The sequence below is a fragment of the Populus nigra genome, chromosome 15, assembly GCF_951802175.1.
Source record: "Populus nigra chromosome 15, ddPopNigr1.1, whole genome shotgun sequence".
NCBI lineage: Eukaryota > Viridiplantae > Streptophyta > Magnoliopsida > Malpighiales > Salicaceae > Populus > Populus nigra.
The window spans coordinates 13,579,651-13,606,515 of NC_084866.1; the positions used below are offsets into that span (position 1 = coordinate 13,579,651).

The 26,865-nt window shown below is 35.3% G+C and overlaps 3 protein-coding genes across 3 annotated transcripts; 1 reads left to right on the top strand and 2 right to left on the bottom strand.

Moving 5' to 3' along the window:
- Positions 1–12,008: 12,008 nt before the first annotated feature.
- Positions 12,009–18,027, top strand: LOC133674503 (CBL-interacting serine/threonine-protein kinase 24-like). Its single transcript, XM_062095639.1, has 15 exons — positions 12,009–12,141; positions 12,257–12,508; positions 12,601–12,663; positions 12,745–12,816; positions 12,948–13,055; positions 13,149–13,223; positions 13,338–13,391; positions 13,917–14,042; positions 14,497–14,586; positions 14,792–14,914; positions 15,212–15,331; positions 15,716–15,832; positions 16,348–16,404; positions 16,524–16,598; positions 17,501–18,027. The coding sequence occupies exons 2-15, from the start codon at positions 12,341–12,343 to the stop codon at positions 17,585–17,587; spliced, it is 1,335 nt and encodes a 444-aa protein (XP_061951623.1). The 5' UTR covers positions 12,009–12,141; positions 12,257–12,340; the 3' UTR covers positions 17,588–18,027.
- Positions 18,028–19,239: 1,212 nt separating this feature from the next.
- Positions 19,240–20,172, bottom strand: LOC133673730 (EPIDERMAL PATTERNING FACTOR-like protein 8). Its single transcript, XM_062094604.1, has 2 exons — positions 19,961–20,172; positions 19,240–19,835 (listed from the first exon to the last, which is right to left on the bottom strand). The coding sequence occupies exons 1-2, from the start codon at positions 20,049–20,051 to the stop codon at positions 19,597–19,599; spliced, it is 330 nt and encodes a 109-aa protein (XP_061950588.1). The 5' UTR covers positions 20,052–20,172; the 3' UTR covers positions 19,240–19,596.
- A 1,312-nt stretch (positions 20,173–21,484) lies between these two features.
- Positions 21,485–25,216, bottom strand: LOC133674502 (EIN3-binding F-box protein 1-like). Its single transcript, XM_062095638.1, has 2 exons — positions 24,855–25,216; positions 21,485–24,327 (listed from the first exon to the last, which is right to left on the bottom strand). Exons 1-2 carry the CDS (start codon positions 24,877–24,879, stop codon positions 22,385–22,387), a joined length of 1,968 nt encoding a protein of 655 aa, XP_061951622.1. The 5' UTR covers positions 24,880–25,216; the 3' UTR covers positions 21,485–22,384.
- Positions 25,217–26,865: the final 1,649 nt, after the last annotated feature.

Genomic DNA, 26,865 nt, shown 5'->3' on the forward strand with positions numbered 1-26,865 from the left:
TTGCGGTTGTAAAGAGTTTTTGCAAAACCTTAAATTTGTTTTTAATGTTTTTTAATTATTTTTTTAAAATAAAAAATACCTTATAATGTCAAACGGGATTTAAGGATTCAATCTTGGCCGTTGACTTTGACACTTGGCAGCGTAGGATGATTCAGTATGGTCCTGTACACGTGCTTATTTTGGTATTGGGGTTTTAGTGGCTTGTTTGGGGGAAAGTATCTAAAGCTTTCATTTTATAATTTGTTTTCCTATTTTGTGGTTTTCAAAAACTTTTTTTTCTTGAGTTTTGTTATTTTTACATTGTATTCATGCTTTAATTTTTAAATGCAGACATACATTTTTGGAATAAGCTATTGGTTATATATATATATAGACACACACACACCATGAGTGATAAATAATGTGAGTGATTAATTGTTTAATTTATTTATTAATTTATTGATCCATTGAGTAATTAATTGGTTCATAGTTATGGAAGTTTGTTACCAACTGGGAAGGTGAATTAAGGGTGCATTTGTTTTGTGGCTGCTTATTATCTAAAAAAATCAAATTAATATTTTTATGTAATTTTTTATGATTTTAATATACGGATATTAAAAATATAAAATAAATATTTTAATAAATTTCCAATTAAAAATACTCTTACATAAACATCTTGCATCTTATTACCAAAAATTTACTAGTCATCCTATATTCATCATCCAAGTTTTATTTTAAACTTTTTAAATGTCTTCTTTTCTTAAAAAAAAATATTTATAGGTTTTGTTTGTTTGTTAAAAAGTAGTTTTTTCAAGTAAAATCATGAAAAGTACATTATTATTTTTTTATGTTTGACAGTGTCATGAAAAATAAGATAGAAAATATTTTTTAATATTTGATTATGCAATGAAAAATAAACTAAAAAATAACTTATAAATATTTTTTTTTTCAAGTTTATCTATTGTGTGTGTGTGTGTGTGTAACACTGAAAGTAACTATATGACCACTTGCAATTAAAAAAAAATGAGATATAAAATGTGTGATTGTGGGAAAAAAAATATTATATCATATATTTACATATATAGTTTATTTTATAAAATATAAATATACATATAATATAAATATTTTAAATGTAATATAGACATATAACCTTTTTAAATGTTTTTTAAGTAAATTTTATTTTTAAAACCTCAAAATAATTTTTTAAATTAATGCAAAATCCAAATTAGTTAATTATATTAATTAAGAGTTTATTTTGTATGATATCATGGAAAGAGAAAGAATTGTGGAAGGTGTATTTATATGAGATTTATTTTATGCCTTAAAAAAAGTGTTTTACCAAATTATGAAGAGGGAAGCAATTTTTTGATGGGAAAGATTTATTTTTTCTTTTGTTGGAAACTAATTTTCTCCAGTTCACCAATATACTGAAAAGCTTGAAAGCTATTTTCTAGAAAAATAGTTTTCTTAAAACTCAAGGACGTAATCTTCCGTTTAAATAGATGAACATTGTTTAGATTTCTTATCAATCAATTACGAAAAAATTTCTTTTTAATTTTAACATGGTTTAATTTTTGTTAGAGTTAGGGATATGAATTTGACTCGGACTCGATGAATATCAATTTAAATTGGTCAAAAAAAAAATTCAATCGAGTTTAGATTGAGTTTGGGTAAAACTAAAAAGTTAGAATTTAAGCTTTAAATTGTGACATGGATACTAGAATGCTTGACCTGACCCAAAACCTAACCCAAAAAAATAAATCACCTCAAAGTTTTTTTTTATACAAAATATACATGCATATCAAGCTAATTATATATTAAATAGTTCTAGTTGATAACATTTAGGTTTAGATCTTAGATTCGGATCACTGATACATGATGGATATTCAAAACCTGATCAAGTCAGGATCGGATATCCATATTTATTTTAGTTCGGGTTGAGTTTAGATAGTTATTTCAGATTTGAGTTTAAGTTTTGATTATAAATAGTATAAAAATTGATTTATAGATATTTAATATCATTCATGGTAAATACTGAAGACCCAATTTATTTATTTATATATTTTAAATTTAATTTACCATGCAGTTATGGTGTGGCTTTCTAACATGTCTTTAACCCATTATAGCTTTACAGCATATGGTTATTAATTTGATCTACCGCATATTGTTACAATATTCATACTATATAGAGAGAAACTAAAGAAAAGACGTGAATAACTATATTAATTAACAAAAAATTAAAGGAGAGGAGGAGGTGAATTCATGGTTAATGAAGCGGTGTTGGAATATAGCTCTTTTTAAAAAAAAAATTGTTTCTTTTACAATATTAGGTTGAATTTTATAATTTATCTTAGTTTATTTTGTATGAAATTATTTTATTTTTATAACTTGGATCATAGATTTAAAAGTTTAACTCAATTTAACTTATTTTTTTAGGTTTTTTTTTAATTTTATCTTTTCAACATCATATTTATTAATTGAGAATTGAATTTTATAATTTTTTTTTTGGGTTTATATTAATCTCATAACTTGGATCACAAGTTTAGTATACTAACCAATATCAATTCAATATGTTGTCATCTTAGTATTTTAAAATATTTAATATTAAAAAAAATTAAAAAAATATAATACTTAATGAGTAACTAGTAACATACAATTAGTTACTTTTCAAGCTCACTTCAAAGAAATAAGATAGAGAAAAATTCTAAGATGAAATAATTAATAAAAAGTCACTAATTACATCCCTAGCATCACAAAATTTTCCAGCAAAATCAAGTCATATTTTTTTCTTTTTTACCTGCCAAACAAAGTCTAAGGAACTCCCCGTATATACGATGTACGGGGCCAACATTCCATTACCGCAGGACCCACTCAAACATGGTCATGTGAGAAAGGATCCGCTACAAACCGTCTGTTTTGTTACATTACGCCCTTTGACGGTCCAGATTCAATATCATCACGTGAGGCCACACTGCCGACTCGCATTTGGTGGCGGCTCATGAGAGGGAAACAACGGTGTTTTTCCGCTGTGTTTTAGGGAGCAATGAAAGCCCATAGAAACTTCATGTTTCTACGAATTTGCCACTATACTGTTTGAGAGGCTGCCTTATCATTGCGGGACCCACGATCGCAAACCAGCAACATGCGGTGGAGCCCAGGGCTCGATTCAACGGTGAGTTTTGGTGCTATGAGGTCATGCCAGTCAAGTCGTTGTGTGGCTATCTTTTCAGATTTTTACGGGTCCCATTTGGGGTGCTGCTTTCGTCGGCAAGTGGTGCAAGTGGATGAATGTAGGGGTAAAATAGACAATATACATGAGTAACGATGCACCTAGAGTGTTATTTTATTTATTTTTTTATTTTTTCGCCCTCTCTTAATTGTTATCCCATTTTTGGCTTTTATGCGCTGTGTGCGTCGCTCTCGTTGAAATGTTGTAGCCCTGTGATTGGGGAGATTCTAAACGAATAAGAAGTTGAGATGTGGCAGCTATTGCTTGTAAGCGGAGATGCATCGCCTATGAACCATGCAGCGACAAAAGCTCCCATACTTGCCGATTTTATCGAATATTTTTCTTTTTTTTTCCTGGTAATTTAGCTCAGGAGATTCGATTGTCTTTAAAGTATTGTTATTAATCTTGGCTTAGAATTCGATTCAAAATTTAGCTAACCTATCTCGTGATTCAAATCAGGTTTTTTTTATAAAAAATAATATCATTTTATTTAAAATAAAACTTAGATGGTAAATTAATTTAATTTGATTAGTTCGAATCAATAAATAATATTATATAAACAAAATTAACAATACTCCATTAAACTCATTAATTTTTATCTTTTTAAAATGATATTATTTTATTTTTTAATTAACTTATTTAATATATAACTTGAGTTTTATACTAGGTCAACTCCAATGTAGGTAAAATTATTATATTCCTATATTCATTAAAGCCTATCCTTTTGTGAGGAGTTGAATTATAAGTCATTAAAAAAAACTTGTGTGATATTATTATGGAAATACAATCTGCAGATCACGGCACATCAGCTCATGCAATAACAGACCACGACAAATCAGCAGATGAAATTACACCTTGATTACAGGAGTTAATTACTTTCCTTCCATGTACATTCCATAGACCACACAGCTGTAATTGATAGACTACACAGCTGTAATTCATCCCCTCCTTAATTGTACTTGTACTGCAACCAATATAAATATACATGATTTCTCGCTGAATAAGACACGGGAGTTTCTAGCATTTTTCTGAATTGTTTTATGGTATCAGAGCCTAACATAACCTCTGTTTTTCGATCCCCTATTATGGCTTCTTCTTCTTCCAACTCCGTCACTCCCATCAACATCCATAGCCTCGTCACAGTCAAACTTACCAAGGATAATTATCTGCTGTGAAAAACTCAAATCGTACCCTACCTACGTGGTCAGCGTCTTTTTGGTTTTGTTGATGGAACCATCTCCAGTCTTAGCCCCACCATTCTTAATCCTGAAGCAGCAACCTCCCAAACCGCTCCTGCTGAAATATCAAATCCTCACTATTCTACCTGGTATGATCAAGATCAGGTTGTGCTAAGTGCACTGGTTTCCTCTTTGTCTGAGAATATTCTGGCACAAATGGTTGGCCTTTCAACATCCAGAGAAGTCTGGGTTGCTCTTGAGAGAATGTTTGCCTCTCACTCCTTCGCTCGTGCCATACAAACTAGACAATTCCTGGCCTCTACCAAGAAAGGTAATCTGTCAATCTCTGATTATTTTTAAAAAATGAGATCATTCTCAGATAACTTGGTAGCCATCGGACAACCCCTTCAAAACAATGAATTTACAGTTTATCTTCTTGGTGGTTTTAATACCTCTTATGATGCTATTGTCACCTCAATTTCCACTCAAATTGACAAAATGACCTCAGAAGACATGTTTAATCATCTTCTTGCATTTGAACTACGTCTGGAACAACAACAAATTCATTTGATAACTCTGTTAACTCGGTGAACATGGCCACAAGAAATGACCACAGATCACGTGTTGGAAGATATACACAACACCAACGTCTCCCTCAGCATCAGTCCTCTGGCTCCAATAATAAAGGAAGGGGACGTGGCTATAAAGGAAGAGGTCCACCTCCAAACTACTCCTCTAATCCGCGACTACAATGCCAGATCTGTGGCAAACTTGGTCACACTGCCATCCAATGTCATTACAGATTTGATCATGCCTACCAAGGCACTTCTCCTCACATGGCAGCTTACATGGCAACTTCCTCACCACCTCATGATACCAACTGGTATCCGGATACTGGTTCCACAAATCACCTCACCAACAACTTCAACAACTTGTCTCTCCAGTCAGACACTTATCTTGGCAACGACCAAATTCATGTTGGAGACGGGGCAGGTTTGCCTATAAAACACATTGGCTCTACAACTCTATCCACACCAACAACTTCTTTTACTTTAAATAAATTGTTGCATGTGCCGCAGATTCAAAAGAATTTAATTTCTGTTAGTCAATTCAGAAGAGATAATAATGTTTATATTGAATTTCACTCCTCTTCTTTTTTTTGTGAAGGACGAAGCAACGAGGAGAGTTCTTCTGCGCGGCAAACCTAAAGACGACCTTTACATTTTTCCAACCTCCATGACATCAATAAACCGTCCACAAGCCTACCTATCTCAACGAGTACCTCTTGATGTCTGGCACTACTGAATGGGACATCCGTCCTATCAAACTGTCCGTCATCTCATTTCAAAATTTTCTTTACCTATTTCATCTAATAAAATTCTGGGTATCTGTTCAGCTTGTCAACAAGGAAAGAGTCATCTCCTTCCTTTTTCTAGCTCTCAATCAGTTTCTAATCAACCACTTGAATTAATTTTCTCTGATGTGTGGGGTCCCTCCCCTTTCATGTCCACAACTGGCAATAAATACTATGTTTCATTTGTTGATCATTTTAGCAAATTCACATTGCTATATCCAATCCCCAATAAATCCAGTGTCATGCCCATTTTTTGCTCATTTCAAAAACTTGTTGAACGCCAATTTAATTATAAGATAAAATCTATCCAAACCAATTGGGGTGGGGAGTATCGCTCTCTTCACACATATTTTACAAAAATTGGCATTCAACATCGAATCTCCTGCCCCCATACTTCACAACAAAATGGATCTATTGAACGGAAACACCGTCACATTGTTAAAATGGGTCTCTCCCTCTTATCTCACAGTCATGTTCCTCACACTTATTGGGATAACGCTTTTCTCATGGCCACATATCTCATTAATCGTCTTCCTACCTCCCCCCTTGGCATGTCACCACTTGAAAGACTCTACAATCATGTTCCTGATTTTTCATCCTTAAAAATCTTTGGGTGTGCCTGTTTTCCTTTTCTTTGTCCTTTCAATCGCAACAAACTTGATTTTCGATCTAAACGTTGCGTCTTCCTTGGGTATAGCAACTCTCACCGTGGTTTTAAATGTCTTGATACATCCATTGGGAAGGTATTTGTCTCAAGGCATGTGGTATTCGATGAAGGGTCTTTTCCCTTTGCTAATTCAAATACATCCCCGTCTCAGCCTCCATCCAACTCATATAGAACTCTCCCTACCTCTCTTTTAAACAATATCAATCACAGCCCGACACCACAGCCTAACACTACCCCTACACCAGCTTCATTCCCGCCAACAACACCTCCTTCCTATCCTCAACCATTCCTTTCATCCCCCTCTGTCCCTCCTCCTTCCCAAAACATATCACCACCCGACATAAATTCCTCCACCCCTACCACCGACTTTGCTCCCACACCAAAGTCAACCCAACACATATCAGTTGCTGCAGAACTCCCTGTGCATCGTCCTCATCAGATGGTCACATGATCTCAACACAATATCGTGAAACCAAAGAAGAATCCTAATGGAACTGTTCGGTATCCCCTACCACAAACTTTTCTTGTAACAGGTACCATTCCAGAATCACCAACCTGCTATTCAGAAGCTTCAAAACATCGTGAATGGCATGCAACGATGGATGAAGAATTCACAGCATTCATGCGGAATGGCACATGGTCTTTAATCCCTGCCACACCTGGTCTCAATGTAGTTGGCTCCATGTGGATTTTCAAATCCAAACGCAAGTCTGATGGTTCTCTTGAACGGAGAAAGGCAAGACTTGTCGCCAAGGGATATCATCAACAACCAGGAATCGATTTCGATGACACGTTCAGCCCTGTGGTAAAACCTACCACCATTCGCGTCATGCTCAGCTATGCTGTCTCCAATCAGTGGCCGATACATCAGATTGATATACAAAACGCCTTCCTTCACGACAACTTATCTGAAGAAGTTTACATGCACCAACCTCTTGGTTATGTGCATCCTCGATTTCCCAATCATATTTGCCGACTACATAAGGCCCTCTACGGCCTGAAACAGGCTCCATGAGCCTGGTATCATCGCCTACAAGAGCACTTACTCTCTCTCGGTTTTATGAACTCCTGCTCCGACACTTCTTTTTTCATTTGCAGACACGGGCCAGCTTCATTATTCCTACTTGTTTATGTTGATGATATCCTAATCACTGGATCAAATCCACTGGCTATCTCCCAACTGATCACCAATCTTAGCCAAGAATTTGCTGTCAAAGACCTTGGACACCTCAAATATTTTATGGGCATAGAAGCACATCAGCTCGCCGAAGGTCTTCTTCTCTCGCAAAGCCAGTACATCTTCAACCTTCTCCAGCGCACAAATATGGTGGATGCCAAACCGGTCTCTTCACCAATGTCCTCTTCACAGAAACTATCCTTGGTCTCGGGTGCACCTTATTCAAATCCTTCCAATTACCGCAGTGTAGTGGGAGCATTACAGTATTTGTCCCTGACTCGACCAGATATTTCCTTTGCAGTTAACAAAGTCTGCCAATTCATGCACCAACCTACTGATGAACACTGGACAGCTGTGAAAAGAATCCTACGTTATCTCAAGTTTTCAATTCATTTCGGATTACTTATTAAGCCAAGCACCTCCACACAGCTCTCTATCTACTCCGATGCTGACTGGGCGGGCTGTCTAGATGATCAAAAATCCACCTCAGGTTTCTACATATATCTTTATGACAGCTTAATCTCATGGAGCTCCAAGAAGCAACAAACTGTGGCACGTTCCAGCACCGAAGCCGAGTACCGCGCAGTTGCACATGCCACTGCTGAATCTCTTTGGGTGCAATCCCTACTGCGAGAAATTGGCATTCCTTTAGTCCAGTGCCCCATTCTATGGTGTGACAACATCGGTGCCACATATCTCACGGCCAATCTAGTTTTCCATGCATGCACTAAGCACGTGGAGATCGACTATCATTTTGTCAGGGAAAAAGTTCACCAGAAAACTCTTGACGTGCGCTTCATCTCAAGTAGAGACCAGCTTGCTGACGGGCTCACTAAACCAATTGTGTCCGCCCGATTTGCCTTCCTAAGAGACAAGTTCAACGTGATTTCATCCCCGTTAATCTTGAAGGGGCATATTATGGAAATACAATCTGCAGATCACGGCACATCAGCTCATGCAATAACAGACCACGACAAATCAGCAGATGAAATTACACCTTGATTACAGGAGTTAATTACTTTCCTTCCATGTACATTCCATAGACCACACAGCTGTAATTGATAGACTACACAGCTGTAATTCATCCCCTCCTTAATTGTACTTGTACTGCAACCAATATAAATATACATGATTTCTCGCTGAATAAGACACGGGAGTTTCTAGCATTTTTTTGAATTGTTTTAGATATTAGTCTATATCAATTCCACATTGATGCATGGAAAATTCTTGTTTCAAATGATTTTGTGAGTGAAATAAAAATTATATTCATTTTACAATACAAATTATCTAGAAAAAATAAGATTAAAGCTAAAATAATAATGTGATAGATGAAAAAATAAAAAAGCAAAAAATTAAAAATCATTAACATAAAAAATCTTCTTGATTAAGTTGAGGCATGCCACTCACACTCTAGTTTAACCCGGAATGACTTGATGCTGATCACCTAAGCTAATACCTGACATGGTATATAAAAAGGAGGACATTGGAAGGAGTGCTTCCGGGTGATATTAGTCCACTGCATTTGAAGAAAATAATTATGTATAATTAATGATGGGAGAAGAATTTTCAATTTATACTTTATAGGAAAAGGAAGTTGAGAATTGTACAATTACTTCTCCAGCTATTTTTATTTTTATTTTTATTATTTTTAAATTATTTTTTTAGTATTAATTCTTCATTGTTTTGATTTGTCGAGGTTAAAAACAAAAACAATTAATGAAAATATTATTTTATTGACGAAAATGATAGCATATGAATTGAGACTGAGGGAGTACACTTGTGAAAGCTAAAGGAATGCTGGTTTTTAGTGCCATGGAGTTCGGCAATTTGCATTCTCTTCGAATTTTTTTTTAATAATTAAAAAATATTATTTTTATATAAAAAATACTTTTAAAAAAAAATTACTATAATATTATAATATCAAATAGACTCCAAGATCAAACAACAAAAAGAAGAAAAAGAATATGCATTTTTTTTAAAGGTAGCGTGTTAAATTAGTATTAAAAGGTGTAAATTGATTCTATTTAAACATCTTGTGTATCATCAGCACCCTCCTCCTTCTCCTCCTCCTCCTTCTCCAATGAGAAATACATCTTGAAATCGAGGAGGAGCCCATGACGCTACTCCGATCAATCTCTGCGGAGAAAAACAGAAAAAAAAAATCCAGGCCAGGTAAAAGGGGATGGCACAATCAATTGGGACATCCAGCAACAATATCCAAAAATATTCCTAAATGAAGAAAGATAAACTTGCAGCATTTGTATCCATGGAAATCTAGTGGTTCCACTGTGGATCGTGAGAGATATATAGATATGAAAATTCCCGGTAAACTGTGTGAAGGAGATGCGTTGTGATTTGCCAGTAAAAGCCAAGACCTCAAGAAGCATTTTCATGCTAATAATAATACAAACAATCACAACTTCATCAAATCAGGTCGCCCCTGGTTTCCATCATGGAAAGATAAATCTGTCTGGTTCTCTCTCGTCTTGCCAATAGAATACGAGCAGCACTGACCTTCTCAACTTTTCATGTCTCTTCGTGTTGTCCTTGCTCCGTCCATTATTCAACCTTTACCCAAAATATCTACACCTTGGATAAAACTAGGATTTCTTATTTTTTCCTTAAAATTACAGCTCTAAACTAGCCCTACCCTATAAAAAGGGGTAGGTAGAGAAAAGTATTATAAATTATAAAGAGGAAGGTTTGATATTTTTTGTAGAAGTCAACAGTTCAATTATTGGATAAAAAATCAACACACCAACTGTCCTGACAAAAAAACAAAAAAAAAAACAACTTGACAAAACCCTAAAACTAAGTAGAAAGAATAATTAAAATATAAAATTACCTAGAGCATGAAAAACAACATCTTCTAAGGTGAATTTCATATTAATATGTTTTTTAGAGCATTTTTTATTTAAAAATATATCAAAATAATATTTTTTTAAAAAATTATTTTTAACCTTAGTATATCAAAAATAATTTGAAAATATCAAAAAAATATTAACTTGAAACAAAGAAAAAAATAAAAAAACTTTAAATTTTTTCAAAAACACTTTTAAAATACAAAAATAAACAGGACCAGAGATAGTTTGGTTTAATTATCACTATATCAAAAAAAAAATATCTTAGTATTTATTTAATTTGGTAAAACTAAATTTAATTTTATTGTTAAAAACAATAGAGAATTATTTTATCACTTTGCCTTCATGAAAAACTATACTTTACATCATCAACTCCATAACTTTATAAAACCTTACATGCTCAAAGCTTTGGTGAAAAAACAGAAAACATTATTTACATGTTTTTCATTGTATTTATAACTAAATAGCCCCTGTAATATTAATAGTATAACCTTGTTCATTGAACTCAAAAAAACCCTATCCAACCTGTATTATGGGTTTAATATGTTGATTAAGGTTGATTCTGTTTATTTTTTTTATTTTATTTTTAATTGAATTTTAACCAAGCTTCATAATTTTTCTTTTGATTTATTTTTTATGGGGTTATTCACATATCATGACTCCAATTACAAGTTTGACAGAATGATTCAAATTGACTTGGTTTATTTTTTAGTTATTTTTTAATGTAATATACATATTTTTTTCAATTTCACCCTCAAATAACTCAGTCTAATTTTTTATTTTTTATTTTTATTCTTTAATGTTATATTTTTTTGGAAATTGAGTTTCATATGTTTTTTCTTCAAATTTTCTTTATGTAGAGTTATTTTGATATCATGAATTTATCTTTCTTTTCTCGATTTCAACCTTCAACATTAAATACGTCGTAAATAAAGTTTCATGATTTTTTTAATTTTCTTTATTAAGTTATCCCAATCTTATTACTCACATAGAGTGTTTAGCAAGTTAGTTTGAATCAACTTGAGTTTTTTTTTAATTGATTTTTTTAAGATTTAATTATTTAACATTGGATGCACTGGAAATCAAATTTCATATTTTTTTTGATTTGTTTCTATAGTGTTATCCCTATCTCATTACCTGGGTCGTGGACTTGATAATTTAACATAAGTTAACTCATGTATTTTCTTTGTTTTTATTTTTAATTTAATATATATGTTTTTATTTTTTTTAATATTGGATTGATTGAGAATTGAATTTCATAATTGATTTTGATTTGTTTTTTATAGAATTATCATAATTTCATGATCCGAGTTAAAGATTTGACAAGTTAACCCGGGTCGTTCTAATATATCATCTCAATGTTTAAAAAAAATCATCCTATATATATATATCATATTTTGATTTCATAATTATTTTTTTATTAGAAAATACATTAACAATACTTAAATATATATATATTTTTTTAAAAATAATTTCACTTTTAGTGGTACCAATAATCTAGTTCATTACTATGTTATGAATTAAATTGTGCATTTCCAATTTATAAGTTATCAAAAACCCGAACCAAGACTAACCCAACCCAACCCAATCAAATCAAACCAAACGAACCCAACCCCACCTCCCTATCAGAGCTCCATCCATGTTTAAAAAAAATCCCCAAAAAACACTCCGCACGATCCGGCGGTTCCATTTCCCGGTGAGATTCGATTCTCGCCTGAATATGTGTATTTACTTCCATTAGTAGCATTCATTCCTATCTTAATTTTATTCTTATTATAGAACATTCATTCTCTCACTGTAACCAAACACAGAAATTGATCCATGCTGTTTTGAATATTCGATAATTGAGAGCGAAAAGAAAAGAAAGAATGAGCTGATCGTAATTATAATTTATAATGATGAAGAAAGTAACGAGAAAGGTAGGAAAATATGAAGTTGGCCGTACAATTGGTGAAGGAACCTTTGCCAAGGTCAAATTTGCTCAAAATAGAGAAACAGGAGAGAGTGTCGCCATGAAGATTCTTTCTAAATCCGCCATTCTTAAGCACAGAATGGTTGATCAGGTTACTAATTACTCCTTAATCTCTCCTTTTCTCAATTTTGTTTTTTAGGCTAGCAGGAGGAGGTAAATAAGGTTAAATTTTTGAGCTTGCAGATAAAAAGAGAGATATCGATCATGAAGCTTGTCAGACATCCTTACATAGTTATGCTGCATGAGGTAATTATATTGTTAATTTTTTTTTTAAATTCTTGTTAGGTATTATTGCTTAATTATTTTGATTGATTGATTGGATTCGAGGTTTTGGCGAGCCGGACGAAGATATATATAATTCTAGAGTTTGTTACTGGAGGAGAATTATTTGATAAAATTGTAAGTTTTTTTTTTTAGATTCTTGAGCAGGAAATGATTGCTGTTTTTTTTCGTTTTAACGGATAATTAGCTAATAAGTGAAGGGATTTTGTTGTTGTTGTTTAATGTGGATGGATTGGATTGGATGATAGGTTCATCAAGGAAGACTTGAGGAGAACGAGTCGAGACGGTATTTTCAGCAGCTTATTGATGCAGTTGCTCATTGTCATTGCAAGGGGGTGTACCACAGAGACCTGAAGGTGGATATATTGGGCAGTTTAGTTGCTATTTTGAGTTCTTTGTTTTGTGATTGGGCCTGCTGTGATCGACTTTGTTTTTTTTTTAATGTGTAGCCTGAAAATCTTCTTCTTGATGCATTTGGAAATTTGAAGGTTTCTGACTTTGGATTGAGTGCGTTGCCGCAGAAAGTAAGCATATGGCTATCTTACTTTCAATAAAACATACACACATGCGGGCACGCACACACAAATTTCATCTCTGTCTCACTGTGTTTGTCTGTGATTGTTTCTACTTGCATGCAGGGGGTTGGACTTCTTCATACGACATGTGGAACCCCGAATTATGTTGCACCTGAGGTATATTCTCAAGTGGAAAAGAGGAAATATATGATTTGGTCTCTTGTGCCTTTGCCAACGTTTTCTATTCTATTACAATAATTTTTCCATCTATGCCAATATTTGACACCCTGGACTGTTGTATGGTTTTTATTCCTGAGATGCATCCCTTACATAGAATATTTCTCTGTTTTTGTTCTTTTGTTCCCTGTTATGGAGAAAGGGTTGCTGTATTCATACGTAAGTACAATGCTGTATTGAGCTGAGGATAATATTGATGGTGGAAAACTGAACATCACCATGTTTGAGTTGATTGGCTGCTGATCTTTTGAACCTAATTTATTCTCCGTGGAACTTTTTCCTCCCATCTGCTATATACGAACTTTTCTGCATGGCTCATCTGCAGCTTCACTGTTTCTTATAGAAAGTCATTTGCATTTTCATGTAGTTGAAACATAAATGCAACCTTTTCCATTTTTTTCCTGGTGCACTATTGTTCCTCTGTTTTCTTAACACAATTTCTTACAGTAAACAACTGCTTATCAGGTGCTTGGTAACCAAGGTTATGATGGGGCTGCTGCTGATGTGTGGTCATGTGGAGTCATCCTCTTTGTTCTAATGGCTGGATATCTTCCATTTGAGGAGACAGACCTTCCAACCTTGTACCGAAAGGTTAGCTTTCTTTTCTTGGGAGGAATTGAACAAGTGAACAAAGTGCTTTGTATTTGTCAATTATTTATTCTTTTAAAACTCCCTTTTGTGCAATCATTCACTAACTTATTATCAAGTTCTGCAAGGACACTTCTATTCATTACAAAGTTTTCAAAATTTGCAGATTGAAAGCTTTTCAAGCAGCCACACTTGTTCTTTTTCTTCACTTGTAGTTCTGTTTGCACAAGTTTTTATCAAGAGCACCTTTTTTGGAGGTTTTAGTTCCAAACATGCACTGATACCCTTGCATTTCTCCTAACCTTGCATGGGAATGGTGAAAAAGCCCATGTTCACCTAGTTCCATTCCTGAAAGCATAATCTTGCTTGTTGTGCCAAGTTTGAATTCTTTATGTAGTTATAATTTCCCCAAGCATAATGTGGCAATTCCTAACTGTGTTTTCTGGTTGATGCATAGATAAATGCTGCGGAATATTCGTGTCCATTTTGGTTTTCCCCTGGGGCGAAAGCATTGATAGATAAGATACTCAATCCCAATCCTAAAACTGTGAGTGTTTTACTTCCTTCTATCCACCTTGTAATTGATCTGGGACATTGCACTGGAACTTAAATGCCTACTTGCAAAACTGTTGTGATCTGAATCACATCATGTCTGAAACTTATTATTAGTCAGGATTTGAATATCAGTTAAGAACACCTCATATCCATGAGATTGTATTCATCTGAAAAAATTCTATTCCCTGTTGCTGCAGCGTATAGGGATTGAGGGAATTAAAAAACATCCATGGTTTCAGAAAAACTATGAGCCTGTTGGACATAGGGAAGACGAGGAAGTGAATTTGGATGATGTTCATGCTGTTTTTGATGACATTGAGGTTGGTATCATCACTTTCAAAATACTAATGCAAGCTTATCAAATTCCGCAGTTGAGTGTATGCTAACATTACAAATGCATTGTAACATGCATCTAATGCAAGCCTACCAAATTCTGAAGTTGAGTGTATGCTAACATTACAAATGCATTGTAACATGCATCATCTGATACCCCCCTTTTTCAGTGGGTTCTTTTCTTTATGGTACCATAATGTTCTATGATGGCCTTCAGACATTTTTTTTTTCTGCCTTTTAAGCTCTTTACTTCTCTTTCTACTTGGTAATTCTTGGGAATACAGGATCAATATGTAGCAGAGCAATTGGAGAACAATGAAGGTGGCCCTCTGGTAATGAATGCATTTGAGATGATTACCCTGTCTCAAGGGTTGAACCTATCAGCGTTGTTCGACAGACGTCAGGTAGTTTCAGTGTTGTGCTGCAATTTATGGATAAAAATAGTATCTAGCCTGTTCTAGTGCATGGTTCCGGAGTTGAATTTTGTGCAAGGCTAAGTTAATTTGATAAAAGAAAAGCAAACATTAAGATAGTGGAGACACGATCAAGTGTCACGTGTCCTACTTCCTGAACTCTCCATCTGTGAAAATGTTATCTGTGATATCCAGCACCACCATTGCCATTATAATGGTGAAATATATTAATCTTGTTGCATCGTTTTGCGCCTTGCTTAATTTCTATGTAGTTGCTGTGGTTATTAGATCCTTTCCTTTGGTTCAAGCACTTTCTTAAAACATCTCAAAGTGCCTTTATGTGTCTAGGCTGATGATGCACTTTTCATCTGACAGGATTATATAAAACGACAAACTCGTTTTGTATCACGCAAACCTGCAAAAGATATAATTTCAGCAATTGAAGCAGTTGCAGAATCAATGAATCTCAAGGTCCACACACGAAATTACAAGGTAAAACTTGATTTGTTATATTTGTATGAAGTCCCTATTTAACATCATCAGTGACGTTCTTGGTCCTCTGTGCTTTTATTCTGCCACAAATTGTGTTCTGCATGTGTCCCAGTTTGGTAGTAACCACCAATAAGTTGCCTGTGTGTCTCAAGTAGCTCAATTCTTCTCAAAACTGCATGGTTTAGTTGAGCAATTTCTATGGATATTACCTGGAAACATTTTTTTCCCCTTTATCTGAAAATGGGAGGTTGTACTGATAAGAGAAGAATTGGAAGTGTTGCTCATAAAGAGAAAATACAAACCACGAAGTAACAAAGCTAATTACACAGGCAAGCTCATGCCGCTACAAAAAAATGGTTGCCAGAAAATTCAGCCACTGAGCTGATCTGGCAACAGCTTAGCGGTTAATGATATTGGTTCATTGGGTTCTGATGTGTTGGATATCAATATGATTTGATGATCTTTTCTTCATTTCATTTCTATTGACATTGGAAAAAAAATAAAAATTCTTACAGACAAGACTTGAAGGAGTATCTGAAAACAAGGCTGGACAATTTGCAGTTGTTCTGGAGGTAACTTCCTAGGTTTCATTTCATATCTCTCTTTCTCCAAATTCTATAATCTGAAAAAACTAGGTGCCAGTGGTTTCAGAATAAGAACTATACTAAAATCAGTTGTCATTCATGCTTAGGTTTATGAAGTTGCTCCATCACTTTTCATGGTAGATGCTCGGAAGGCTTCTGGGGAAACTCTTGAATATCACAAGGTGAATTCATTTAAATCCTTAAATTTTTGTCCCGTCATCTAGAAATCAATCAATCACTCTATTTTCTTTGTTTTTAAGATTATGATAATGCTTGCTAACTCTCCATATGCATGATACTACCCATCTAACCATGGGAAAAGATGGGGTGAAGGGTGAGCTTGATGTCTGCAAACGCATGTGCTATACCTATCAGCAGAAGCTTGTAGAGTAACCTACTGGAATTAAATGTGCAGAATCCAAGGCAACTTAAATAAAATATCATTTTAGCAATATAGGCTGGTTAGTTCTGAAAAGGGAAAAAAATGCAGGCTTGTTATATGTTTTTCATTTTTCATTTGTTATTCTATGATCATGTTTGCTATGTCTTATCTCATGGCCTCAGCACAGTATTTTTGGGCTTTCACTGTTAAAATGCACATTCACTGGACCTTATATACGTGCATACGAAGTCATATACAGGCTATTTCACATCTGACAACGTATCACAGCCTGTTCTCCATGTTTGGATCATTTGAAGCTCTAATATTAACCTACAAATTGATTAATTTTCAACCCCATTTTCCTATGGTTAGCTAATAAATCTAAGAATCTCCTTTCGACATAAATTAACATCTTCTCCTTGTCTGCCTGCTCTAATGATATAATGGATAGCTCACGCATATTATAGAATTTTTCCTTCACCCAGGTATCTGAAGTGAGACAGCTAGCATGATTTTACGAGTGTTTGCTATCTTGATAAAAGTTTAAAGGCCCTTTAATTTGTCGACCTTGGTGGATCAATTTGCTATTGTTACTATTGTTGCTATTATATATATATTCAGATTTTGTAATAGCATCGCAGGCTATCACTTCATTTATCCTTCAATACTGGCAAAACCTATACCATTTACTTTTCTTTGCAGTTCTACAAGAATTTCTGCACTAAGCTAGAAAATATCATCTGGAAACCACCAGAGGGTGCAAAACTTCCTGCCTGCTTCGAACAATGACTTGCTGATCCAGTCTTCTGGGTGTGAAGCAAATCAGTGAGAAGAAGGGCAAAAAGGAAGATAATCCTGCCGACAGAACTGCCAGAAATACGCACTGATGGCATGCCAGTGTACTTGTTCCTGGGTCATATATTATAATAATGTTTGTAAATTACAAATGACTTGTCTGATGTGAAATCTATTGTATTTTAGAACTTGAACGTTGAGATGACGCACTATTTGTAACCCTTGCTTGTCCCCCTACCATGTCCTAGAGAGAGAGAGGGGCCTGTGTACCAGCACCAGCCCCCTCTCAAAAGCAGAGTCTGGATGTGAAGGAAATCCTAATGTTCAGGAAAGTCATCAAAGTTCCTCTGTATAGATGCTAGCTTTTCAAATTTATATTGAATCTATTCGGAGATTTTTTTTAAAAAAAAAATGAAGACAAGACATATCGATGATTTTTTTTCTTTATATATAAACAATATAAAAAATTAAAATTATTGTCTTTTATCCTTTTCATTTTTAGTTAGTATCATAAATTTATTTTTTATTATAAATATGATATATTTTTCAGTTGATGATATAATTCCCTTTGATAACTCTTAATCAAAATAAAATAAAATTAATACCCCGCAATTCGATTATTGAAAAATAGTTGTGATTTTAATGTATTTTTATTTTGTTGAAAAAATTCATCATCGTTCTTAATAAATGAACAGAAAACTGAAAATAAAAAAGAAAAATATTTTTCTTTGTTAAACACCCCCCTGTATTTTGAAAATAAATACAGCCAGCAGAATCCCTGCTTGAAGTTAGATACCATTGCTTATTCCCTAGACGGTTTACAATCCGACGTGAATCGGCCGTGCCAGACAACCCTTCCCTACGTTCTTCCCCTTCTCGCCTACCTGACCGTCGTCATTGCTTTACCTTGCCATGACCATGGCTGTTGACTAAGCTTGTCTGCACTCCTCCTCTCCTTTCAATCCATTTCCGTAGATCAGAGAAGTCCGTACACGGAACCCTTGGCAATAGCTTTTTATTGGAGGAGATAGTTTTTGGATTTTTGTAATGGTTGAGGAGAGAAGTGGGGGCGCTCTCTTGCATGAGAGGACACAAGTCTCATGTGGCGACAGTTTAGAAGTGCATTTTCAGCTATATTTCAATGTTTTTTTCAAAATATATTTATTTTTAAAAAATATTAAATTAATGGTTTTTTTAGTATTTTTTTGATAAATTTAAATTAAAAATAAAAACAATATAAAAACATTATTTTAATATATTTTTAAATAAAAAATAATTTACAGTACAATACCAATCACCCCATGTTACTTCACTGTCAATGGAATATTTTGAATTTAGGTAATTTTTGACAAGATATTGCAGGACTGGACACGTGTTAGAGGTCTCATGTCTCCGAGTCCAAAAATGGGAGAAACATGACCTATGGCAGGGAAGCATGGTGTTTCGGAATAAGAACAGAAGTGGTACTAAATAAAAAAAATATATTAATTTTATAACACTCAATTGATTTTTAATTATTCAATTGATTTAATCAAAGTTCAAATATAGCTAAAACAACATTAATATTTTATTTTTAAAGAATAAAACAATATTATTTTAATAAAAATAATTAATCTATTATTTTTTTTATATTTATATATAAAAACCAAAGCTGAGCAAACATGAAATAATTGCAGACATAATTAGTGTAGCATGTTTTTCAAGGCATTTAATGGTTGGATAGAGCTTTTCATGATGCTAAAATGTTCAAGATATGACAGTTGCGTATTGGCAGATTCATGAGATAGCCAGACAGATATCAAAGATAATTGAATGTCCCTGAAAAAAATTACAGAATACCCACTGCGACAAGGCAAGCCAGCACCCATATTATACATCTAAGTACTTCTGTCCTGAGAGGGAGGGAGGGAGGGAGGGAGGTTCCTGGCATGCTAGGGAGAGACTACTTAGGTCTAGCTACATGTAATACTAACATTAATGTATCCTAGGGTAGTATACAAACTTCAAGGTTGAAAGTACTTATCTCCGCATTTGCACTTCCATGAGAGCAGGTAATAGCTTTCATCTCCTTTAGATGATGATGGTCCCCTGACACCGTTTTTATGATGGGGAGGAGTGACCAGAGCAGCCATGCAAGGCTTGCAATTAGAGCACCTATTGACACATTGAGGAGGCCTTGAACCCAGAACCATTTTCTTTTGCTTCATATCTTCACTCTCTCTTGAAGGCATTGATGATCCCGCTGCCAAAAAAGAAGCACAAACAACACAGATTGAAACAAGACCGACTTTTGTGAATTCCCTTTTGTTGATGTAATAGTTAGTTATTTAGCCTAGTAGTGTCCGAAAAACCCAGATCAATTTTTACCTGAGACAGGAGGGAGAAATGTGAGGGAAAAGAAGAGAATCACAATGAATGTAATTCTTATACCGTATGAGGAGTCTGTCGCCGAAGCCATGAGTCTTGTCAAATGGGGAAAAAGGAAACACAGGAGGGAGCTGCAAAGAGATTGGGGGAAACTATTGAAACAATGATATGATTCTCGTTTAAGAACCTGTAGCTTTCCATGTTCACATATAATGCAATTGTTTAGTTCAAAAAATACAGTGAATCTGAGTTCGGGGTATGGCTTGGGGGGTCCCAACAGAGCTGGCCTTGTAGCTTTGTTTTGATGGCTCATTTCAAGCAATAGTTACAATCCTGTTCATGTTTCTATTTGAATGACTGAAGTTACATTTTTTATCATCTTTTGTTGGTTGACTTGACTCCCTTTTCAGACTATTTAAGTACTTCTGTCATCATCTGTTTAACGCAAGCAAGTAGGCAAATAGTTTAACCCCCAAGTTAAAGACACCCCTTTATTTTTCCATCGCCAGCCACAAGATTAGCCATTTCTGCTTGATCATTCCACTTGTTTTTGCTTTTAATTTACCTACCTTTTCCCATTTACGTTCATGATTCTATGCCTGCGCCCCTCTGATTTCTAACCATCTACAGGAAAAAACTTTAGCCCACAGTTTCTCAGGGTGCAGCTTTAACGATCTTGGATTTGATACTTGGGATGGAGGGACCTGAGGTGTGTGTTTTCTAATAGCAGACAGAAGCATTAATTATTCTTTAGTTTGTGTATATTAACTGTAGTGACTTGTAACTTTGTTTGAGTTATAATGTCTTCACTTGCCTTAATCATCATTCATCAGCAACACAATCCTCTCTGATACTGAAGACCTTAACAGCTAGGAAGTTAATCCTTGATGACTGGTACATGCAAGCAACCTAAATATGACCAGACACTAGCATGAGATAGCACAAGTGAGGATAGCTGGTAGAGCTAGGAGTGGGAGTAGTCCTGGTACAACTTGCTCTCGGTAGTCCTAGCACGCATTATTTAGGCCCATTCTACATGCTATAGACAAGTATCCATCCATGGAGACAAAGACAAACAGTAGCCATTTTAAAGGTTTAATTTCCAACTGTGCCTCTACAATGTAGAGTCGCTGTATGTGGTGTACTAACTCTGGTCCTCACTTCCCCAAATCTTGTTTGGGTATGAAACTATCAAGTAAATCTGATTGCAAGTATTACTCATAGTAGAAATACTCTTTTAACCATGAAACTTTAATGGAACTTTTGTTGATGGCATAAACAGTGTTCTCTCTTGTGACTGCCACCAAGACTGCCACCAACATGACTGCCTTCCTCTACAGCAAATCCTGATACCACCTTATCAGGTTTCTGCTTATCTAAGCATTGCCACCACTGCTTCTAACATATTTTGGTAATCTATAATCAGTACTGCCACCATTTTCCAGAGATCATGGCCATCTTAGATCGAATTTATAGAATTAGTGGTGGAGATTTCTGCTTTGATAGTCTTTCAACAGAAATGGATTACACAACGAAAAGGAAATATCACATTTTATTGAAGTAGTTGCAGAGTACAATTCATATACAAAGAGAAACCACAGAAACCAGGACTTTGGTGGGAAAAAAAAAACACCCGAAAACAAGTTGTCATTGGCAAGGGATGAACCAGCTGCCACCGCCAAAGCCTGCAAATCTGAGGCACCCCAGTATAGAACTGCCCAAAACAAACCACTCTTATGAGAGCGCAAATGAAAGAGAACACACTATGATCACAGAGGAGCACACGATAACCACGAAACCAACACCGAAGGAGAGATTCGAGCACTGAAAGACTCTTGGAGAAAACACTTGAAACAATAAAGTTTTCAGCAGACTTCATAGATCGGAACAAAGAAAGCTTAAAGATACAAAGAAAGCTTAAAGATCGGAACAAAGAAAGCTTAGTCAAGACACAAACCATCAAAGTAATGCAAGACATAAGCTAAAACACCGGGTATGTTACATCCAGCAAAGCACAAGGACCTGGGATGATATAGGAAATGGAGTGGCCACTAGTGGGAATCCGGACTAGAGCTTGGTAACTGTATTCTCAAGAAACCACGGCCATGAAAGGGGAGGCCTCCCATGAATGGGGGAAAAACATTTACCACAAGCTTTCTGTCTGAAGGAAGCCTGCAAAAAAAAGAAAAAAAAAGAACGGAGAAGTGATCTGCCAAAGTTCCATGGAAGAAAACCAAGCAGCACCCACTGATGATGGGCCAAAAACTATGCTGAACGCTGCACTACCCGTATCAACTAACTACATGAAATTTTATCCTTCTTCTATGTATAGACAAACGGGAGTTCATCAACCTCCTGATCCAGTTCAATGCCTTTGATTACACTGATTTGATTCAGTCAATGAGCATCTGTTTTTCTCCCTGATTATGATAAGATATCACATCTCCACAAGCTCTCTACAAGCAGCTCCACTGTGCTGCTGCTAATTGAACTGCAGTTTTGGAGGTTCAATCCCACCAGGGTCCTGCCCATTTTCTTTAGGCAAGGCAAGATCTTGTTTGATACTTCAGAACATCCTGACAAGGATAGGACTTGAAGATTGAGCTGCTCTGCACTTGACAGGATAGTAATGCCAGAATCAGTGACTGCACACTTTGACACATCTAGATCACTGAGAAACAGACAATTTTCAGCAATTGCTAGCAAGCTAGCATCAGTGATCTTTCTGCAACCATCCAGATTCAGCAATTCAAGGGTTCCACCATGTAGCCTAGCCAAGGCTGAAACTACTTCATCGGTCAAACTCAAGCAGCCACTGAGATTCACCTTAACAAGACCTGCCTCGCAACTCTCCAACAGTGGCAGGAGCCCAGCATCTGTAATTCCACAAAGCCCACTTAGGTCAACATGCTGAAGCTGAGGGCACAGCTTCCCTATCATAGCCATGCTGGCACTGCCAAATCCTGGGCAATTTCTAATGGACAAATATCGAAGAGAACTGCAAGGAGAGGACACCGACATTCTGAAAGCCATATCCTTGATTCCCATGCACTTCACAAGACTAAGAGCTTTCAACTTTGCTCCACAGTTCGAAAGTGCGCCAACGATCCCCGATTGGCTAACCCTGTTACATTCCTCCAATTGCAGGCTCTCAAGAGATCCTGCAGCTTTGGCAAAAGCGACTAACCCATTATCAGACACAAAGCAACATTTACGGAGGCACATCTGCTTCAGATTCACGGATCCCTTGGCAATAGCTTCAAGACTCACATCTGTTATTCCCCGGCATGAAGTAATTGTCAAAGACATTAATTTCTGCAAACCCTTAGCATTACCCATGACCCAAAAGCCCTTCTCACTAACATGCTGGAGACCACTGAGGGCAAGATTTGTAACAGCCTTCCCATAGTGCCCAATTACAGCAAGAGAGAAGTCCGTGATGTTCAAGGCCTGAAGCTTCACCCTTGTCAATACAGAAGAAGCAGAAGATAATAGACTTGATACTCCATGATCCCCAACAAGAGGGCAGTCTTTAATAGAGATCGACTGCAACTTGGGGCAAAGCTTTCCGATAGTTTGCAATCCCTCGTTACCAATCTTAGAACAAGATTCAATATTTAAAGAACTCAAATTCAGGCAGTTCTCGGCCACTGCAATCAAACCTTTGTTGGAAATTGAAGGACAGTTGGTAAGGTCAAGCTTCTCAAGCAAATGGCATTCTTTGGCGATCTCAAATAGACCCTCATCACCAACAAAAGGAACGTTCCACAAGGATAGAGCCCTCAGAGAAGGGCAGCCACGGGCAATTGTTGATAGACCAAGGTTAGTAACCCCTCGAACAGAATTGCTTCCCCGGATCAAAAGCTTGCCTAACCCCCCTCGGCTGCTTGTCCCAACAGCAATAGCAGCAAGTCTCATATCTGTTGCTTTCTTTCCTTCCAAGGACCTGGTAAGGTACCCATCACTCTCAACTTCCCTGTTTTCTTCGCAAGACACCATCTCAACATCATTACGAACAGGAGCTACTGTTTCCTTTTCTTCGGCTGCAGCACTGCTATTGCAAAATTCATTCCTCCGGATACTGCTCAAAAGCATAAGCCATTTCTTGGAGACACAGGCACATGAACTCCTCTCTTTGCCTTCAGGAACGCGTCTGAAGATCTCAAAAAGGCATTCATCTGGAAGAACTTCAATTGATGGTCGCTTATTCTGTTCAAACCCAGATGATCCAAAGAGAAATGGGGCACTAATGCGAGCCCGCTTGCAAGCAGGGCTATATACATCCACACGGGATCCAATTGAATATAATCGACCAAGGTCTGAGGAATTTGCATAGAGAGCGCCCCCAGAATAGATTTCATCATCTCCTGAAAGATCCATCAACAGATCCAATAAGCTAAAGCTATCTAAAAGATTCTATGTAGTTCGCAAAAGATTCAAGATGACAATACTGGAAGCAAGCAGACACAACAAAATTCAAGCTTCGATTTTTATTTCAAATAAATCGAAGCCTCTTACAAGATTTTCCAACAGAAAGAAAAATTCTTCAAGGATCTAATCCTCTCATTCAAGAATTCACTAGTAAACCACCAGCAATCCAACATGTCTCCTAAAGTTTCCTCTTTTTCAAAATTTCCATCTAAAAACCTCAAATTACTTGTCCAAAGTCAAACGAAGCTAAGTAGTTTGCAGACACATACAACCAATCAAGAAAGTATTCCAACTTGGTTTCTTTACATACTATTTTCATACCAAGAATCCAATCCTAACAGAAAAGATTATAATATACCTCAAATCAAACACCACCAACCCAACAAACATAATTCAGTTCTAAACCTTAAAAAACACAAGCAAAAGCCAAAAACACCAAAGAATGGGAAAAAAGAGAACTTACCGCCGTAGTTAACAAGAGCAGGCATGACTGAAACAACTGAAAGAAGAAGAAGAAGAAGAAGAAGAAGCCTTGTTGATTAACAGCACAAAAACCACACAAACTGATAACAAGTAACAAGAAACTAATCAGAGCTGAAGCAAGTAAGCTTGAATGCATCACCAAGAGTGGGAAAAAGTAGACAACTTGAAACCCCAACAAAGTAGGGCAAAAAAAGAAAACAAAGGAGAGAAAGAAAGAAGAGAAGGGCTTGGTTTTCTTGGCTAGATGTTTGAAAGAAAAGCAGTGCTGTGTCAATAATATATAGTATGAAAGAAGCGAAGAAATGTTAGCAGAAAGAGAGGTTCATTGGCTTTTGCCAACATGCAATGTATCCTTCCTCTTTACTGTTTTATTATTATTATTCGTTTCTTTCTTTTTGGCCCCAATGGTCCATCTCTGCCATTCTTGTATTATTTTATTCTTTCATCGTCGTTGTTTTGGGAAATTATGACACGGGTTCATGGTTTTTGAAGCAATTCCTCATGAATTCTTCATTGCATGGATATAAAAATGAAGGCACTAAACAAAATTATCTTACAATATTTTTATATAATTCGACATGTCAACTGATAAGTGATAGATGTAGGCTTCATATATAATAAATGGTTAATTTTTAAGCTAGATGAAGGAACAGGAAAAGTAGAACATAAAAACCTATAATATGGAAGAGAATAGCACGAGTGGCTCTTCGTAAAAAAGATGCAAGTATCACGTTTATATATATAAAAACTTCACATAAAAAATTTATTTTTATAGTATTATGAGAAAATGATGTAATATTTTAATTAATGTAATGTAATTTATTAATTATAGAACGAGTTTTTCAAATAAAATCAAGTATTTAATTAATAATATAGACAATTAAGTCTAATTCCTTGTAAATTTATTGCTTGGAGACCATCAAGGTATCCAATAAGCAAATAAAAATAGAGTTTCTTTCTTCCTTTCTTTTAGTTTTTACAATGAAAATGGTATAATATTTAAATCCATTTCTATTTTGCGCTAAAACTAAGAATATGTTAGCTAGACAGAGAAATAATAATGTCGGCATATATATTTCTTGCCATCTTGTTTTCGTAACATATATATATATAAAATATTGTAGGATTAAAATTCCATGTTAAAGTCTTGTAAATCCCGAGTAAAATCTATAGTTTAGATTATAAATTAGACATGTTAATTTAAATTGATAAAATTAATTTAAAATTATGTTGTAATAAAAAGTTTTTTAAAAAAAAATTAAAATGATGGGTTTTTTAAATAAACATTAAAACAAATATCCAGTCTCATATTCATATTTTGATTAGATTTTCAGGCTACGAGTTAATCTATGAAAAATCAATTCGATATCAAAATTAGCCTAGATTGATGGATTACCATATTAACCCGCAGAATTAGGTGAGGTTTAAATACAATGCAGGTGACAGGTAAGGTACGATGGGTTTAAAGGACCAAGTTGTGCTAAGCGCACCCATTTTGCAGCTAGCAAAATGTGGATTAATTGTATATGGCCATGGCCAACATCATCTAGTGACAGTCATGTCACGTTTCTTCCAGCTTCTCATATCGGACAGTGGGACTTGGGATTTGAGAAAATACGACTGGATTTGTCTAGCTTTTCACTAATCTTCTCCCTAATCAACCTTGCTTTACAGATTAATATAACAGCTTTAGTAGGGGATAATCAAAGAGGTTGAATACGTGTGCTTGACTTTTTTTTGGATGAGTTGACAACTAGCCCGAGCATGAAGAAATATTGCCCACTGAGTGGGATAAGATGATTAGCACTTGGTTTCAAAATAAATGGAAACTTAGAGGAGTATGATTAGCTACGTTAAACTCTTACATATTTTATGTGCTTCTTTCCTATAAAGTAAAAAAAAATATTATTTTAAGCAATGGTATTTTCATCATAGCATTAATTTTTGCAGTGAATTTGATGTTTGCTTTCATGAACAGTGGCGGAAGCAGC

Coding starts and splice junctions, on each gene's coding strand:
- LOC133674503 (XM_062095639.1), top strand. CDS start 12,341: ATGATGAAGAAAGTAACGAGAAAGGTAGGAAAATATGAAGTTGGCCGT. Junction 12,664..12,744: donor ACATAGTTATGCTGCATGAG/GTAATTATATTG, acceptor ATTGGATTCGAG/GTTTTGGCGAGCCGGACGAA. Junction 13,392..13,916: donor CGAATTATGTTGCACCTGAG/GTATATTCTCAA, acceptor ACTGCTTATCAG/GTGCTTGGTAACCAAGGTTA.
- LOC133673730 (XM_062094604.1), bottom strand. CDS start 20,051: ATGGCTTCGGCGACAGACTCCTCATACGGTATAAGAATTACATTCATT. Junction 19,836..19,960: donor ATTTCTCCCTCCTGTCTCAG/GTAAAAATTGAT, acceptor CTTTTTTGGCAG/CGGGATCATCAATGCCTTCA.
- LOC133674502 (XM_062095638.1), bottom strand. CDS start 24,879: ATGCCTGCTCTTGTTAACTACGGCG. Junction 24,328..24,854: donor TGCTCTTGTTAACTACGGCG/GTAAGTTCTCTT, acceptor TGGATCTTTCAG/GAGATGATGAAATCTATTCT.